Source organism: Centruroides sculpturatus, unplaced genomic scaffold, assembly GCF_000671375.1.
Source record: "Centruroides sculpturatus isolate CEXI.00-Female unplaced genomic scaffold, Cexi_2.0 scaffold327, whole genome shotgun sequence".
NCBI classification, from domain to species: domain Eukaryota; kingdom Metazoa; phylum Arthropoda; class Arachnida; order Scorpiones; family Buthidae; genus Centruroides; species Centruroides sculpturatus.
This window is the reverse complement of record NW_019384493.1, coordinates 366,993-385,680: the sequence shown is the minus strand read 5'-3', so window position 1 is coordinate 385,680 and position 18,688 is coordinate 366,993. Positions and strand designations below refer to the sequence as shown.

At 34.1% G+C, this 18,688-nt stretch overlaps 1 protein-coding gene across 1 annotated transcript in view; it reads right to left on the bottom strand.

The window, feature by feature from the left end:
• The window catches only part of LOC111621850 (neural-cadherin-like), a 330,033-nt gene extending 315,105 nt beyond the window's left edge, over nt 1-14,928 (bottom strand). Inside the window, exons 1-2 of the mRNA XM_023364110.1 lie at nt 14,625-14,928; nt 10,619-11,907 (exon numbers count right to left, since the gene is read on the bottom strand). Coding sequence (XP_023219878.1) covers nt 10,619-11,846 — 1,228 coding nt within the window. The 5' untranslated portion in view covers nt 11,847-11,907; nt 14,625-14,928. The remainder of the gene's footprint in view (nt 1-10,618; nt 11,908-14,624) is intronic.
• Between the last annotated feature and the right edge of the window lie 3,760 nt (nt 14,929-18,688).

Here is an 18,688-nt window from a genome sequence, read left to right as displayed (position 1 = left end):
AGTTCTCTTAGCTAATCTCTGTACTGTTTTGACTACATTAAAATTGATTAGAGTATAGCTTGACGCAAACAATTTAGATTTGTATAAAGTATAATATATATAATTTACGATTTAATCGATTCGGAACAATAAATATTTAACGTAGTAAAAAACTTTAAACCTCAAACTACCGTTTCATAAATTTACTAAAGCCTTCGGCTGTACAAATATCATTTATAAATTAAGTTTAGGTCTCCTAAATGTGACTGCGAGGTATTTTTATGGAGAAAAGTACAATTTCTACCCTACAGAACACAATAAGTTAAGTCGAAGTACAGCATATTATACTTTCTACCCATTAAATTTCATTAACGTCGCAACATTGTAGTAAAACCGAGACAGGGGTTAATTAACAACAGCTTGCTTTTACCGTTAAAAATATATGTATATATTTTTAAATTTTGATGGAAAAAATTATTTATAGATGAATAGATCAGAGTTAATCTATGTGAAAAAAAAAATGCGGAGAGAGATTGGATAGATATAAATTAAAAACCGATATTATCGGTTTCACGGAATCAAAGAGACGAAGAGAATCGCGATCAGGACATAAAAAAAATATAAATTATTTGTCTTTTTTCCTAGATTTGAAAATATCCAATACGTTAACAAATGGGACATTAATAAATGTCAGCTGTAAAGTTACGATATTTGACCTTTGACACGTTGAAGATAAGGATAACCAGTCTGCACGATGTTATCTGATTTTTTTGCATCCCGAATAAGGTAATTTATTATTTTTCCAGTTATCTATAAACGTTTGATAGTTAGAAAAGTTCTGCGCCGTTATTATATAATTACAGTGCACATAAAGGGGAAATATTCTGGTGGTAGAAGGATTTTCAAATTTCTATTTTGCTCTAAGCAGATCGAGCATTGTGCAGAAAGTTCAATCGTCCGTTTCCCAACATTCAATGTGTGATGACGTCATCGCACATCGATCTACTTTTCCATCCCCAGAGCGGAACAGATTCTTCCCCCTATTATATATATCGATTTTTTCTTTTCTCCACTACACGTCGACGGAAACGAAAGATGGCAAGAATCACGTGATCCCAAATGCTTTACCAATCAATACCGGAATCACAAGTCGGAATGGCAGTGTTTAGCCTAGAATCAGTGCAATTTTCTTCAGGCAATTCTAATAAACAACTAGGGTTTTATAAAGACTATAATACACAGTCTACTTTCCCATCTTCTCTAACCAAACACCCCTAAAAAAAAGGCCAAAAAAAAAAGTACAACCTGTTATTCTTTATAAGGATATTAGAGTTAGGAGAATTATCCGAAGTTTCTGACAAGCTAAAAACAAAATACAAGTCTCTCAACGATAAAAAGTTTTTGTTGATATGTTATGTGGCTTGTTTGCCGTTCTGAGTAGTTAGTTTTTCTTTTTATCTGTTCCAATTATAGGACAGTTTCTTAGGTGGGTGTTGTTTTTTTTATTGTTATTTAAACCTCACCTGAACAGAAATATCATTAAATCGGTGTATTGTTTTTTTTATATAAAATGTATATGTTTTAAAAATAACCCCGAAGAAATCCTTAACTAGCAAACAGATGTTATTTTTAAAAAAAGGAGGAGGAGGATGAAGAGCAGATCCGGGATGAAAGTTGGAAAAATTTACGTTGCAGATCCGGTTCTTCTTCTTCTTAGAAAACAACGACAAAAAATAAAAAATAAAAATAGATTTAATTAGAAACTGTTGGAAGAATTCCTTTGCCTATTTCTCTCGAAAATATATGTTGAAATTCGAAGTATAAAAAATAGAACCACTCTCGAATTTCGTTGAATGAGGGACAATTGTGATTTTAGTTCGTGATTAAATAACCAGATAAAAAATAGCAAGAGCACAAAATTATTTAATGGAAGTCTAGAATAAAAAATCGAACCTTAAAATTCTTATTTTTGTTTTTTTTCATCATCCAAAAGTAAAAGAATAATAGAAACTCCAGCAGGATCTATTTAATCTGTTGAATAAATAAAAGTTTATTTTTTGATGACGTATGCCGCCACTCTTAAAAATATTTATTCGAAAATAGGAATTTAAAATAAGATTTATATCGGTAATTTTTTAAAAGCCATTAAAACACGAGATTTAATTACTAAAATATATAAGATTTGACTAATTTAACTAGAAAATTTTATGAAATCCACTTTTATCACCTGAAATAAAAATTCAACAAGCGGATGAATTGCATCCTTACATTTTTTTTCGTTTAATACATATACTGGTTTTTATTTTATTCACGTTTCCTCTTAGCAAATTACGTCACATAATTAAAGATTGTCTCCGATCGAACGGACGATGATCGATAAATGAAATCATCAGTGACGTCAGAGACAAAACTATTATATTAAATTTCCCATTCCAGCGAAAGTATTTCGATAATAGCAATTTTTAGAATAATTTTTACTAGAAATAAAAAAAAATTATATATTTATATTAAAAAAAATTCAAACAAATTGCATTTTCCGTAAACATTTTTAGTAATTTTTTTTCAAACTGGAAGAGATTTTTTACCGACGTCGAAGCTCTTCACTGGCAAAGCTCAGCGAGTCAATTAAGAAAAGGATCTGAAAATGTTTGGAAAGTTTCCAGCTGTGGTGAGACCATTAAAAGGTGACGGAAAGATCACTTGACCTCCGGTGGATACCGCCCCTTCAGCCATTAGACATTTCGACCATTGGCAACCCCCTCTAACAACACAAACTTTAGTGGTCCTCCGTGTCAACATACTTAAACCATTTGTCATTCGATCCCCCCTCTTTGTACTTTTACTAATTTTATTGATATTTTAAACACCCAGTTGTCCTTTGTTTGAGTTACATCGATAAACTTAATTAATGCAACTTAGCCAAGAAAATAATAATAAAAGGCATTAATGGTTATTAATCATCGATGCGCGACCTCGTAAAAAATTACACTCCTTTCACACTGCGAAAATTTGTTTACAGTTATAAAAGCCAGTTAAAACGTAAGAGTCACTATCTCTGGGGATTAGAAGTCTGTCAGGAAATTTTTAAAGTTGTTCTGAGTAATCAATTTTCTACCCATAAACATAAATTTTATAATTTTTGTATAACTACTTCAACATTCTGAGAAATGAGAGTGGAGAGGGGTGATGAGCATGACTCACTTCATCTGCCAGAAACATAATTTTGAGATAGCTAAGATGAGTGGAGAGCCAACTTCAAACTAGATTACTTTGTCGGCTCGTAGACTGCTTAGGTTGTGAGCGGGCTCGTGTTTATTAGTCTAGGAAAGGAGGACATTAGTCAACACGTCACCTAGATAGACCGGCTACGAGAGAAGGTGGCTCTATTATTGAACGGCGTCGAGCAAAGTTGCGCTCTTGCTAAACAAACAAATTTTCCATATCGGTCGGGTTTTTATAAGGTTACTTTTAGATACGAAAACTTCGACTTTTATAGGAAACAGAAAGGCGTTTGGTAAATCTCTAGGAGTCAGGGTCGATGAACTTGCAGTGACAATTATTGTAGAGTTTATACCTGGCTGATTGGTTCCACTAGAGAACAATTACAATAGATTCGCTGACCGAAAATCTTGCATTCTGTTCTGACCATTATCTTAAATTCTTTTAAGTGTGCAGAGCATTTAAAAAAAAAATCTTTCGAGTGGCACATATCGAAATAATAATGTAAAAAAACTAGACGAATTTTTCAAAATTATTGAGTTTTGTTAATTAAAAACGCTAGATTTTAATAATTCATTTTTTTCCTAATAAAATTATCGAGATTTACTGATTTGTAATCTCTTCTCACTCTTTGTAACTGCGGTTTCCATACAAGTTTTATTATACAAAAAAGATTTGTTGGTCGGTACACGAGTATGGGTTTTTAATGCACATCTCTCCTATTAGATGAGGAAAGGTTCGGATAAACGAATTAGTTTTGCCAACCGGAGAAACATTACAACTACCCAATCAGTGGAAAGCTCTGATCAATTATTTTCTTGGTTGCAAATCGTTCCTGACTATTCCTATCGGATTAGCAGTTGTTGTAGCAGTGATACACAGACACGAACTCGTAGAAAAAGTATCCAACTGATTGATTCCGGCAATGATCCACACTTAAGCATTAAAAGTTTAAGGGTCAACCCGCTCTCCAGCAAACTTTGCGGAAAAAAGGAGGTTGAATGTCATCAATCTCTGAAAGCGGCGCGCGGGACTATTGCCTGCATGTCTCAGAGGAATGGACAAAAATCATTGCTTTCTATTTACAGACGTTATATTTTCTATCTCAAAGTAAATCCTACGGGAAAATTGATTTGCAGTTTCTCTTTGGCCAGACACGTAATGAGGCGTAGCTGTATTGGGAAAGAGGAGAGAGGGAATCAGCCTTGTCTAGTTTGTTTTCCATTTCTTTCTTGAATGTTGCTTGCGACTTTCACCCATCCTTTACGTCTTTTTATAGGTACAACTGTTTGTCTTGTTGATTTGATCAGGAGACAGCGTCTATCTTTTATTCTGTTTACCACTTCTTGATGTCGCTATCGGTAGGACGGACCAAAACGTTCTTAGACGTTTACAAGATTACCAGCTTCCACCTACCGACGAATCGAAAAAAAAAACACGTAACAAGCTATACTTAGTAAGCTAAAACGAAGTTTTAATCGAAGAGGAAAATTTATAAATGACTCCAGCAGTTTTAGAATGCTTGGCGAGTGTTTTATTAGTTTACTCTCGGTTTATAAAACTTTATAACAACATTTCTAAACTTTACCTTTTAAGGTAAATACGTGTTTATCTGTCGTGAAGACAGACGTGTGGGAAGTTACAATCTGTTCAGTCCAATTTCCGTGCAACAATAATGTTTCTAAACTAGCACATCAGAGAAGAGTGCAGCTGCGGAATTAGAAATGATGGCAAGCGTAAAGCCAAAAGAGTGAAAAATTAACAAAAGAAAAAGATATAAGATGGCGACCTGCTTAAGCTAGATAAGGTTGGCAAGGGTCGAGTTTACTACCCAAACAACAATCATCCATCACAAACAATTGAAATGCGATTGACAGTAATATACGTGAATCGATCTTAGGTAAAGATGTGCACATGCGTGATGTGCAGCTTTACAGAATCGATTCGGTGTAGAGATTACCATGCCTTGTGACTCCGAACGCGTTTTGTGAAGTGACGTTCACAAAATAGACATCTTTCCTCTCGGCTATATTCGTCACGAGCGGTTAAAAACGTGTTGCTCCCACCATTGCAGCCTCTATTGACTATCTACAGACAGTAGAGAGTATGATTAGTGAAGAATTTTTCTTAAATAATCACGCATCCACAAATGTAAAAACGTTACATATCGACTGATGAGAGCGATAAGAACTTCTTCGGCATGAAGCCAAAATAATTGAGACGATTCTCGCATCGATTTTACTTCTTAAATATAGAAGATTCCTACTCGTTACCGTTTTAAAATGTTTTTAATAAGTACTTTTACTCTTTACGTATTAAAAAAAATCTCCCAGTTCTTTTTTTGTGATTAACGTTTATTAAACGTTTGAAACTTGATTTGATTAGAAGCAACGGAGCATAACTTAGGAAATTAAATCAACTTTTTACACTTTTTTTTATTATTGGATGAAAAAATTTGTAATATTTAAATAGAATATTTTGTAGGATCTGAAAAAATAAGAGCCGTAGCAAGGAGAAGTTTGATTTTCACATGAGAAAACATGGCTAAAACACACTTCACCAAGGCAACGGTATAGCGTGTGGCATTCTACATGAGATCTCATTAATAACAAGGGTGCACAATCCTTCATAACTACACAATTTTCTTGACACACAACCCCACTATCCATATTAAAAACATAAAAATCTTCTATTCCATTGTCGAATACCAAAAAGGTAATTTGTATTCGATTCCTCGAAGGACTTTATTTTAGAATTTCGATTTTTTTTCTTACTACCGCTACTACTTTTTCCTATTTTCTATCGAGGCAAAACTTATGATCTAAATTGCATTTCTGATATCTAAATTGTCGATATATGGAAAGTACATATCGGAAATGTCTATAGTGTTATCACTACTTTACGAAACCAGACCGAGATTACATAACAAAAACTAATACATAACGCTAAGCTCCAGTCTCGTCTCTCAATGACACAACAGATGGTCGAGACGGCTTCTGTCGCTGACCGATTTTACTAGAAGAAAAAATTTTCTGCAGATATGAACCCGCTTTCTGCGATAGTTTGCATGTTGACGAGAAAAACCACCTCAACGACAATTTCGGAATTCTCGCTGATGGTAAAGATTTTCTCTTCCTTCGTCAATATTAACAACGTGCTAAGTTAAGGAGGATGCACATTTACCTGTAACACTAAAGCTTAGTGAATAAGGTACTGGTGATCGATAAATTGAAAAGTGCAATAATTTAGTTTGCAAAAAGTAGCGTTTCGACACCCTTCTGAGGAAACCATTAATTATTTTTTAATCATTTAAACTTCGATGGATTGCATACAATTAGATTTTCCAATCGAATTTCGGAGAGTAAATAAGAGATGACGTTTATAGAAAGGCCAAATCTAGCATTACCTAGAGACAGACCAAACTAGAAAGGCATCAATTTTATATTCTGTCTTAACGCAATTGAAGTAGGATTAAGTCAAATCCGTTCAACGTCTCCTTTTCTCCTTCATTGTGTACGTTTCAAACACCTTTACGTCAAATTAAAACGAATGGCCATAGAAATTTCTCATAATCTCCTTTTGCTCTCCTTGACGATTTTCACAGCTGGAGTGAGAACATTGATCGATTACACGTGTCTGTACATCTTATGGATTATATTTTCCAGGAGTTTTCAATTACGTAAGCAGTCCCGCTACAAGTGTTTTAATCGTTTAAAATATTAACAAAACAACATTGGACTCGGAAAACGAACACTCTTAAATAATGAAATCTTAATTCCTCTTCCTCCTACGTGTTTACGTCACGCTTTAAAAAATATGCTCGGAAGCGTGTAAAAGTTCTAGCGTGACGTGACGTGACTAACCTTACGTATAATTCTCTAACATAAAGTAAATAGGAGTTTAATTAATGACTGTATTTTTCCCTCTCAAAAAAAAAGGGGAGAGAGCGAAGAAGAAAAAATGATATAACTTCTCACACGACCAGTTTAAAATTGAGGAAATAAATTTTGTATATGTGTTCGACGTTTATTTACTTGGTTTGTGATCGAATGAATTCACTGATGTGGCAAAAATTGCGATTTTCTAAAGTGATATTTCGTTCCGGTAAGAAAAAAAAAAAGACTTGTCAAACCGAAAATAAAAATGTGCTAAGGAGCTAAATTACCAAATACATTTAAAAGTTTATTAATAAAATGTATCTTAAAGTTTTATTTTTATTCCGAGAAAGTTTCAATCGCCGAATTCTGCAAGAATAAGGAAAGAATCGCTTCTTTTTATAATCTACATAAAAATTTAAAAGTTTGAAAGAATCATTTGTACAATACATTCGCATGTGTACATTCGCCCCGCATCTGTACACATCTGCATAGCTTTTGACATTTTCACGGTATAGGTGTAGTCTACAAGTTAACATTTACGTTCACGAAATTGCTTTATAGAACCGTTTTTAAAATATGCAGAACGAATTTTATATGCTGTTTATGCAAAATAAGCAAGCAGAATGAGTTTGTTGTAAAACATAATAATCTAACACTAAATCTAAACGCTTTAATGTGTTTTTTTTTAAAATTTAGAATTTTTTATATGTTGTACTACATAAGAAAAATATTAAGTTCTTGATATCACGCATCGAATATTGCATTGGAAAATTATTTATTAATTTAACGTCGTTAAAATTTCACTTCCTGTTAAATTACACGTATCTGCGAATTTTATTACAGTTCTAAAGCTCGGGTAACAACAACAAAAGATGGCATTTTATAGACACGATTCTAGAATTTAATCTCGTCCTGACAGAAATTTGTACAATTTTCAAAAATCAAATAACACTTCATCGGTTTAAAACTATCGTTGACACAAGATAATTAAAGCTCGGAATATTTCCTCGTGTAAGAAAAAAATGACAGTAATATTCGGGCATTTTCAGAAGAGACAAGCAAACAAGACTGTCAACTGCAATGTTCTATTATAGCGGAGGGGTAATTACTCGCATCTGTGTGCGTGATCGTCTCCGCTTCTGCACGTGACTCGAGTAAAATTACATTCGCAAACTTTCCGTACGTTTCTATATCGTAGGTTATGTCGTTGTGTCCGGAGGGATGTACACGTTATATCCCCTCCGACTAAAGTCTTAGGCATAGACTCATTTGTCAAGAGTTAGAAATGACCGAGAGTCGTCATCCATCTTAGCCATCAAACAAAGTGTAATCTCTTTCCAAAATCCAAACATGGAGGAATTGTGTTTGCGACTCTCAATCTGTTTATCTCGCCCTTTGCGAATTAAATTTAAAGCGGATCAATGGTGCGGGGTCGACCTATGAGCCTCCTCTTCTTTGTATCTTTATGGCTCTACCGTTGAATGTATATTTATTAGTTTGGTATTGTTTACGTGTTTCTAGAGGTGTGCATTAATTATTTAAGCCTTCTTTGCATGATTATTCTAACACGATTCGTTAAAAGGCTACCCAAGACAAAATACGTGAATCGAAAGAAAAATTGAGAACATTTTGAACGTTACTCTACAAACTTTAGTCACGAACCTCTTTTTTTCTTTGCTTTCTATATATACATCTCTTTTTTTTTATTTTTGCTGTTGTGCTTTGAATATTTGTAATTTGATTTTAGATATTTTTTATCTTTAATTTTCTATTGAAGTTTTAAAATCTTTAGATATGGGAACTGCGTGTTCTCCTCTACATTTATCTTATTAAAAAGTAACGCAAACAGAAAGATAAAAACCTTTTTTCTTACTCTAATGGTTCTCTCTTTATATGCAAGAAACGTTTTATTTTATCAAAAAACTTACTATTTAAATTTTACATATATTAAAACTACATATTGCTCCGTTTAAAAGGCAAAAAACCGAGAACATCCGTTATGGCGTAACTCTTTGAATTGCATATTGAAGTGTTTAAGAAACGCGATATCTTCGCTAACGTGATTTATTAATGCCTCTATCAATCTTGAAATACTAAACTTGAAGCATAAACAAGCGGCATAAAATATATTTTTTTGCATGTTTACTGTCAATGTGATAAGTTGCGACCCTGAAAACAGGTTACAGTATACGGTGGAAGCGTGTTTAGAGCGTCGGTGTGTTCTTATGGAAGAAAGTGATCGAAATTTTCTTGTGAACTCCAATATATCTAGACAACTATGATCTCATTACTGAGCTTGGTAACTTAGTTACCATCCGAAGTCGTTTCTTTTTACCTCCTCTTATTCCTTATCAGTTAGATTCTGTTCATTTCTGAACGGAACACAATTACTATCGGAGTATCTGAAAACATCGTCTTGCTATTTCATTCCATTAAAGACGTTATGAACCGAATAATAACATTTTGTCACATTTCTCGCCAAACACCTTATTAATTTTGCAGTTAATGTTGTTTAATCATCTATATAATTTGGGAGTGCAGAGTGCGGGATTTCGTTTTTTTCTTTTTTTTTTGACCTCGTAATATACCGACGTAGTCATTAAATAACACATGAAATCGTTTGCTTTATTTAAATCAACGTAAACAAGATTTTAAATCGAATTCTTTTTTGGTCACGTGTACTATACCGAGGGTAATCTATATGGTGTGACTCGATATTTTGCACGGTTTTAATGTCGTTTTCGCAAAGATTCTAGAAATTACCTCATCGATAAGTGCATTGTCTCGTCTTTTTTTACTGTATGTGGCTGGTTTTGGTCTCTGGGAACATTGTTCCCGTCAATGTGTGGGGAGCAATCGATATGATAGAATGGCTGTCCCCACTTTCTGCTCCGTAGAAACTCGAGCCAATAATTCAGCTTATGTCGCATTTAAGATCACGTACGCTTATTGAATTTGTTACTAATTCGATTTTTAAAGATGCCGCATTAACTACAAATTCTAAATTTAGAAGCTCTCTGCTCCACTTTTGCAAGTTACAAGAGAATTAAATGAAAGATGGAAAAGTAAGATGGCCGCGGGAAAAGTTATTTATAAGTGGTGGGAATATTAAAAGGTGTCAAAGATCAATAGCTCATTTGTTCTGTCGGAATTGCAGACACTCCTACGTATTTCTAATTCCGTTCTGTGACGAAGGATTCGAGATTTTTCTCATGATCCTATGACGTCACGAGACATCTACTTCCGGTGTGACAAACCAATCGATTAGGTGTAGAGTCGTCTACTGCGAGCCAACTGCTAGAGTATGTGGAAGTCTTTCCTACTCGAGTGGATGAAAGAATAGATACAAACTGAGCAATGCTCCGTACAAAACGTACCATCCATTTATATAAGAATGTTCTTTTAAGAATGCAATACTCGATAGACGTCACGTGGAAAAACTTGGAATTTTTTAAAATTTTTGCAGTGTGGTAACACGTTACTCGATCTTTCCATATAGGAACATATTTAAAAATAGCAAAGTGGGGAAAAATATGACTTACCTTCCACGTTTGGCCCAGTTACAAACACCCAGAAATCAATGGTTTTCTCTTTGCCAAGTAGCTCATAGTCCCAGGGCTCCTTGACTTTCACTTCTCCCGAAGGCTCCACTTCGACCCAATGGTTGGGATTTTCAATTTTGTAAACTTCGTGCGGGTGCTTTTTGTCTAATTGAAACATAACCCTTCCCGTGACACTACCATCGGTTTCCTTATATTCGTAGCTCTTGGTTGGTCTCACCGATCTTCTAGCACGCACAAGAACCTCATTAGTACTATCCAAATCGTTGTCAAAGTCATATTGGTTGCTAAATACCTCGACAAACACGGGTATTACCGGACTGTAACGCGGAGGTTTTCGTCCGTCGTCCGCCCTCACTGATAATTTGTAAGTTTTCAGCAAAGGTGAACTTATGAGAAGAATTTGACCCGTTTTCGGTACTATGGCAAAAACCGGATGACGAGCCGTGAAATGGTAAACGGGCTTATCTCCATCGGCATCACTAGCGGTGATGTTACCTACCACACTATACAACTCGGCATCATCTGGTATTTTGAAGCGATACGATTTGCTATCGGGAACGGGAGAATTGTCGTTAACATCCAATACTTCTATCCTAATTAGTGCTTCCGAACTATCTGCAGCTATCACGTCGGTAGCTCTCAATACCAATTCGTAAGTGGACTGACCTTCCCTGTCCAGGACAGATTTAGTTACTAAAATGACACCCGTATCGTTAGCCTGAGGTTGCAGAATTCCGAATCTTTCCCCCTCGTTTCCAGATATTAAACTATAAGTAATTTTATGGTTTTGATCTCCCGAAGCGATTATTCTTTCTACTTCTTCCACTACAGTTCCAACAGGCTGGTTTTCACTTACTACACCATTATACACTTCCCGATCGAATTTTAACATCTTCGACCTTTCTACGACGTGCAAAATAATCATTCGTTCCGTGGTAATGTTGGGATATTCCTCTCTGACCACCAGAGTGATGGGAGTGTTGGCCAGGTGGACTAGACTGGTGGTGGCCATCAAAATCCCGTTACTCAATAGGGCGAAGTAGGGAGAGAAGTCGTTGTCCGCCAAACTAAAGTACTGACCTCCCGAATGCAATTTAGTGATACCATAGCCTGGATATACATCATGAGGCACGGCAAGCCGCTGTACGTCCATAGCAGCTACTAGTCCCAATAGACAGATCAATTGTACAGCTAGACTGGTCGCCATCTTTCCCTCTCTCTGTCAGCATAAGATCTAGCCCGAAGTCACTAAGCACACATGTTCCGTTCTGTAAAAAAAAGAACACAGTCATTTCAGTAACTTGCTGACAAAAGCATGTCAGAGATGTATGCTTTTAATCACACTCACTTTCACTTCAATCAATCGTCACCATTAAAACATTTACACTCGGGTCTATATAAATTTAATGATGCACAGAAACTGAACCAGAAAGACATAATTAAATTCGACTCAATATAATAAGCTTTAAACGTGTATCTGCATTTATCTGAGGAGCAGAAATTTAAAAAATTATTTATTTATTATTGAAAGAGCTTTAAAATAATTCTAAAATTAAAATTTTTAAGCTAATAATATGATTAATATCTAATCGTCGATATTATTTTAATAATAATTTTTATTTAAGAAAAGAATTTATCCACTTTTCCATTGAGAATTTTGTCTACAAATTTAAATTTATTCCTCCAAAAAATGATTTTTCTAAATAAAAGTAATCAAAAAATTTTTAAAAGTAGATTTTTAATCCATTTAAAAGACTAGTAAAAAGGAATAGAGATGGAAAACAAAAGAAAAATCTACAGAAAGATTAACAATTTAATAATATTAAAAAAAAGTAACCTTTAGCAGATTTTCGTTTTCATTCTGAGATATAACTTCGAATGTTCCGAGATAATTGAGCTACTGAGATATATATATATATTGTGCAATTTCTCTAAGTATTTTCAGCTTATAAAAGAATCCTATAGGCAATAGCAAATACTTATTGCCAAAGAAAAGATTCAAACTGTCTAATATTCTGGGATAGCTTTCCTTGGTAGAACTAGTGCAGACACACACACACATACACACCACACACAGTATAAAGTGGAAAGATTATGGGAAGAGGGAGCACACCCAATAGTTAATGGTTATGGCAGAGCAGGAGGGAGTTCTATTGTTATTGAAATGGGTCCAGGGAGAAGCAGGGAGGAGAAAAAAACAACAGGAGAAAAAGATTTCAAAATTCGATAATGTTATAAATGTCATAATTAATATTTCGCCTAATTACGGCTCTTTCTCGTTACCATTTATGGATCAGATACTCGAAATTTCTATTGATCAATGTAAACTAGAGATTTGAAAATGTTGAAATTATTCAGAAGTATCGAATTTTTTTTTATTATGTAACTGTATAGATAAAATGATTTATTATCCACTAAAAGATACGCCATTTTAGTAAAAAGCGGGTGATTCATATCCTCCATCAACTATCAGAAATGAAGCACTAACGAGGTGAAAGGTCAATGCGAGGTCCAGAAATCATTTTCATCGTCACGAGTGACTCATGGAGGTGTTCTACTGGAAAGTAATAGAATTTATTGAAACTACCGTGAAGCGTGGAAAGCCGTGACGTTAATGCAAGGTTTACTGCAAGGTTTTGAGAAAGTTTGTCGCCATTTTGGAAGTAGTGGGCGTTACTACGCTTTAGAAAAACATTACCTTCGGAAATTGCCGTAAATCATTACCACAAATTGACTGTTGTTATAATATATTAAATTAAAACGAATGAAAAATAAAGTGTTACGCAAAATTACACCGGAAAGATCTTTTATCATGCAAACACAGGTGAACCGACCGTGGATCTCGTTATTGTTATATAGCATAACATTCATTTCCGGTTTGGCCAAACAGTAAACGACTCAGTGAGTTAGGTACGTGAAACGTGAACGTTTCGACGATAATAATAAAGCCACGACACGTGACGCATCTTTCAAACAGAATTAAAACAGGATTTATAAACCACCAGTTCACAAATTAACGAATATGTTAGGCATTACGCCAAAGAATTCCAACACTAAGACTCCCTAAGGAGGGAAGTAACAATTAAGAACGTTACGTAGAGAAGTCGAGAAAACGAAGGAAAAGGTTCACAACCCTCAGCCATCCTGGCATGGTTCCAGATAGTGAAGTCCCTAATCATTTCATGCTGTCGGGAGAAAACCGGAGACAGAGACGATAGCCTCACATCAAGTCCCGGATGTCTCGAACGAGCCCTGGACAGTTTATATACAAAGACGAACTGCTCACCAAAAAGATGTACTATTTATAACCCGGGACATTAGCCTAACGCGTTTGTCATAACAAACTTTACACCCGCCTTTCTATCGTCACCACCGCGTTACTCCACGTTAGCCATTGCTAATTCTTTTTCCGAAATTAATCCAAAAATCCGGATAGGTTATTATATAAGTGGGTCAACTATCGATTGTATGGCAACGACAAAAATATCGTTAACGGGGCAACGTTTCTCACCAAACATACAACCAACATTTTTATGGTGTTCTGTAAGTAAGTACTACTCAACTGATGATCCGTTGTAAGCAGTTATAGCTGGACATAATTCTTGGGGAAATATTGGTAACTTAGTGTTGTGACGTGCTCGGGGTGAGAATCCCAACCGGCACACGCTCCATCTATCCGATACATCCACCTCGCTCGACGAGTATTTTTATAAACACGGCTCTCCACTACATAACACTAGTGCCGTGTTGCTTTAGCACATTACAGGAGCTACCTTTCCGTCTATTTTAATGTCACAAAATAACACAGTCGGGCTTGGATACGTTATTCGATCTTAATTGTAAACTACACACACACAAACACATACAAGTAGCTATGGTTTAATATAAACACTGCAGTAAGCGATTATAGTGGAAGCATTAGTAGTGCACATACACGGGTGCGAGCGTTACGCTGTGCCTAAGTTAGGAACATTGCCCCGCTTACCTTTAACGTTCACAAAGAAAATAACGTCGAAATTACGGACATTACGCTAAGTTGCACCTCCATACCACACCACCGTCAGCACCGCTGATTCTTTGTATTACACTAAACAAGCCACAGCCAAGCTACAGCTCGGCTCTTCTGATAATCGCCGCTACTCACTCCCACACCGTGGCGTTACGCCCGCTAACTGCAAATGCCTAACAATTTCGTGTACTGCGGTGCGTAAAAATATCACCGACGTAACATTTTCGACGTTTTCACGTTAATCGAGAGCCACGGAAGACGGTAAACTTCGTACGAAATGGAGTTGGCATTGACGTCGGGGCGAACTGGCAGCAACTGGAATGGCGCTAGAAGCATCGGTATCACTGTTTATTCGTTAGGGGCGGAGACAATGACGTCACGACAGTTCGTGAACCTCTAGATAAGCCGTGACGCTTTTACGGAAGATCGTGACGGAAACGAGTTTACCTGCGTTAAACCCCTCGGTCGAATTTTAGACCGAATAGAAAACGTAATGTCGTCGTGATACAAGGTTAAGGTCGCAGTTTGAGGTCGTTAGCTCCCCCCCTCACAGGTGCTATTTACCATATATGGTAGAGATGGTGTGACGTTGACGGCGTGACGTCGCAAATTTCAAGAAGAAGAACCGGATTATGTCGTTACATCATAATTGTTTGTGTGTTGTTGGAAAGTAAAGAGAAAAGGTCGATGGTTGATAGAGATGTGTGTGACAAAATAAGTCATTATCTTAACATTATCATGGAAATGAGCTCATTACTACGGGAAAACATGGAGGAGCACCATTCTGGCTTGGGATTTTCAACTAGCATGGTGTTCCTGTTAGCTTTATTTTGCTACTATATTAGCATAATGGTTAAGTGGAAGTAGTTCTGCCTCGGTTAATCATCGTGTATGCATTAATATAACTGGATAGAAAATTCTCTCGTTACTTAAGAGTAGAATATAAAGCTTTATGTTGATGATCGCGGACAAAAATTTGTCAAAAGATGTGAAAATTATTTGACTTTTAATCAATATGCACTTAACACTTTCACAATTAAAACTACATTACAATTATTTTAAGCATATTTGCTGCAAATCGAACAATTTTCACATCTTTTACAATTAAAATTAACGCTTACAAATTTAATTCATTTCATTTTTAGATTTACGCTAATATTTAATCTTATTTATTTAAATATTTTAAAAATCTGCATGGAAATTATATTTATTTTCATAAAGATTCAAATAGAATTTAAATCATAAATAAAAATAATTAATTCGTTTAATTATTTTTATTTCTGATTTAAAATTTTATTTTATTAAAATTAATTCGATTAATTAATTATTTTTAAAACATTTAAAATATTTTAAAAAATAGAAGCATAAATAATTTAATAAATTTTAATTATTTATAAAATTAATAAAGACACTTCGAACGACATAAAATTATTTAATTATCGTATATTTATAATTAAATTATTTATTAAATAAAATTGTATCCATTAACTTATTAAAAAATGGTTTAAAATAAATTGAATATTTATCTTTAACTAAACTAGAAAAAGAATATTTATATTGAAATTTGGAAGAGATAAATGATGTTTTAAAAAATTATTATTTAAATTTTTATACAAATTTTAAAGAATTTAAGATGCATCTCGGATCGAACACGTCGGCTAGACTGGCAGACGTCCTGATAGATGAACATAAAGCGAAATTTATACCCGTTAAAAAGTTAAAAACTCGATTATACCTCATGTGAAAGTAAATGGGTCAAAATTATAATTGATCAAGCCCAAAAAAAGGCAGATTTATATATTAAAAAAGAGGGAGAAGCAGGTTCATGTGGAGTAGAGAAAGAGGAAAGAAGTAAGAGAAAAAAGACAAGTCGGACACGAAGCATTTTCATCGAATCGTAGCTAATGTTGTTCACCATTCACTTATATCTTTTTCTCTTTTATTGACCCACAACTGAAAATCCATTAGGTCACAGCAGCATTTGATATTATCCATACAATTCTAGTACTTGTTAGATAAGTAAAAAAAAAAAAAGAAGAAGAAGAAGATAGGAAATCCGGACGAAGAGAATCTTAAAATTTCTAATTAAACAATCTCCGTCAAGTTAAGAGAATCGAGTATAACTAGCTACATTAATACCATTATTTTCTTCATTAAAATTTAATAACCCAAATGTTCATTAGGTGATATCCGTCGTTCCTAATTGGACATTTGAACTGAATTGCCGATTTTCTCGGATTAGATTATATTATACAAATGCTCGTTAATAAGGAAAAATAGAGTTTTGAATAAATTAACTACGATAATTATTTACCGCGATGTTTTTTTAATGAGAATAAAATATAGAAATTTTTTCCTTCTTTATCTGAAATCCCCCTTTTTAGCTTTCTACTCTTCATTAGAGAAGTCGATCTCTTCTAAAAATAGAAAAGGGATGTTATTCTATACATCAACCAGATGTAGCCAGGAACCTATTCTATATTTAGGTTAAAAAATATGTAAGTTTTTTCTTTATATTTTTACAATTATGGTGTATTTTCTTGCTGTAGACTCATCGAATTTAAATCCGATGCTCGCTTGATCAATGCCAGAGGCGTACTTATAAATGTCTGACCCCGTCCGACTCTGTGTATAACTGATGCATTCCTTCTCACTATGCGTATAACCATGCGTTGGAATGCATTCCACACCAAATATTTTGCTTCACGTTTAGAATATGCGAGTTTAGTCACAACAGCATCCTTAGAAAGGTCTCCCAGAGCCCCTTTACCAATTCATCCCCAACAACTCCCAAAGGATACACATCATATTCGTCTGGCAGTCTAAACCCTTAATGGAATTAGATAAAAATCTTATTAGTTAAGAGAAACAGTGCATATTAATTCTAATTAAGGGAGCAATTTAATTGAATAAGTGCGTATAAACAATTAGTGCAAAATTAATATTTTCGTGGTGCCCGTTTTATCAGGGATGATTAATCGTAACTTTCTAATTATAAAACCCCTTTTCTTCCGTGTCAAAAAGTAAAAGAATCTCTTCTTTTGTGAGTTAAAAGTCAGCAAAAAAAGAAACTAACATCTATCAACTTAACCATATATTAAAACAGAAGGGAGATTAACAGAAAAAAGTTGATATTTGACACAAAAATCAAGATCAATGTGAAGATGACAAAATGGCTTTCTTTTTCCGCTTCTTCTTCTTCTCATATTGTTGAAGTTTGGATGTCTAGTCAATAAAACTATCGAATAAGCCATTTTCTAGCTATTTCGTGGTTTATGGGTACAAAGTCTCACAATATTAGAATAACTTTCACCACTGCAAAACTCTCTTATTATGTAAATGGCTTTCTGCTAGTCATTAAGTCAGTATACTACTCCACTTACTTTCATAGTTTTAAAAAGGTAAAAAAATATGATAACTGCAAAACTTATTTAAAACGTATCCGAATATCTTTCCAACTTTTCCTTAAAGAGGAAAAGTATAATTGCCTTTTTTCCCTCCATCTCTCTCTCTCTCTCGTCTTTTACTCCTTTCCATTTTCTCCTCTTCCAATTTACTTAAACTTTGAATAATTATTTTAAATGCTAATAAAAGAAAATCCTCTGTCAATATTAAGATAAAAATTCTATGTCAATAATAAAAGATTACGTAAAAATGATTATAAATGAACAATATTCACACTCGAATTCGTTCTAATTAATTTCTACATTAACAAAACTGAATAAATAATGAATGTTGTCTGATGCACTTGTTTATTTTATTTTAAATGAATATTTTAATTTTTCATATCATTGCATCGATCGAATTAAAAATAGAATTTATATATTAAAAAAATTATATTTTGCATATTAAATCATTCTTTAAACAATAATAATAATAATAATAATAATAATAATATTTTCTGCATCAATTCTTCTTGGTAAAATTATGCGATTTTGATATATTTATATTTCTTTTGAAAATTTAATTTAAATATATCCCATTCATTAAATTAGAATATTTAAAAAGTAATTTTAGCCTGTTGAAGTTTTAATATTTAC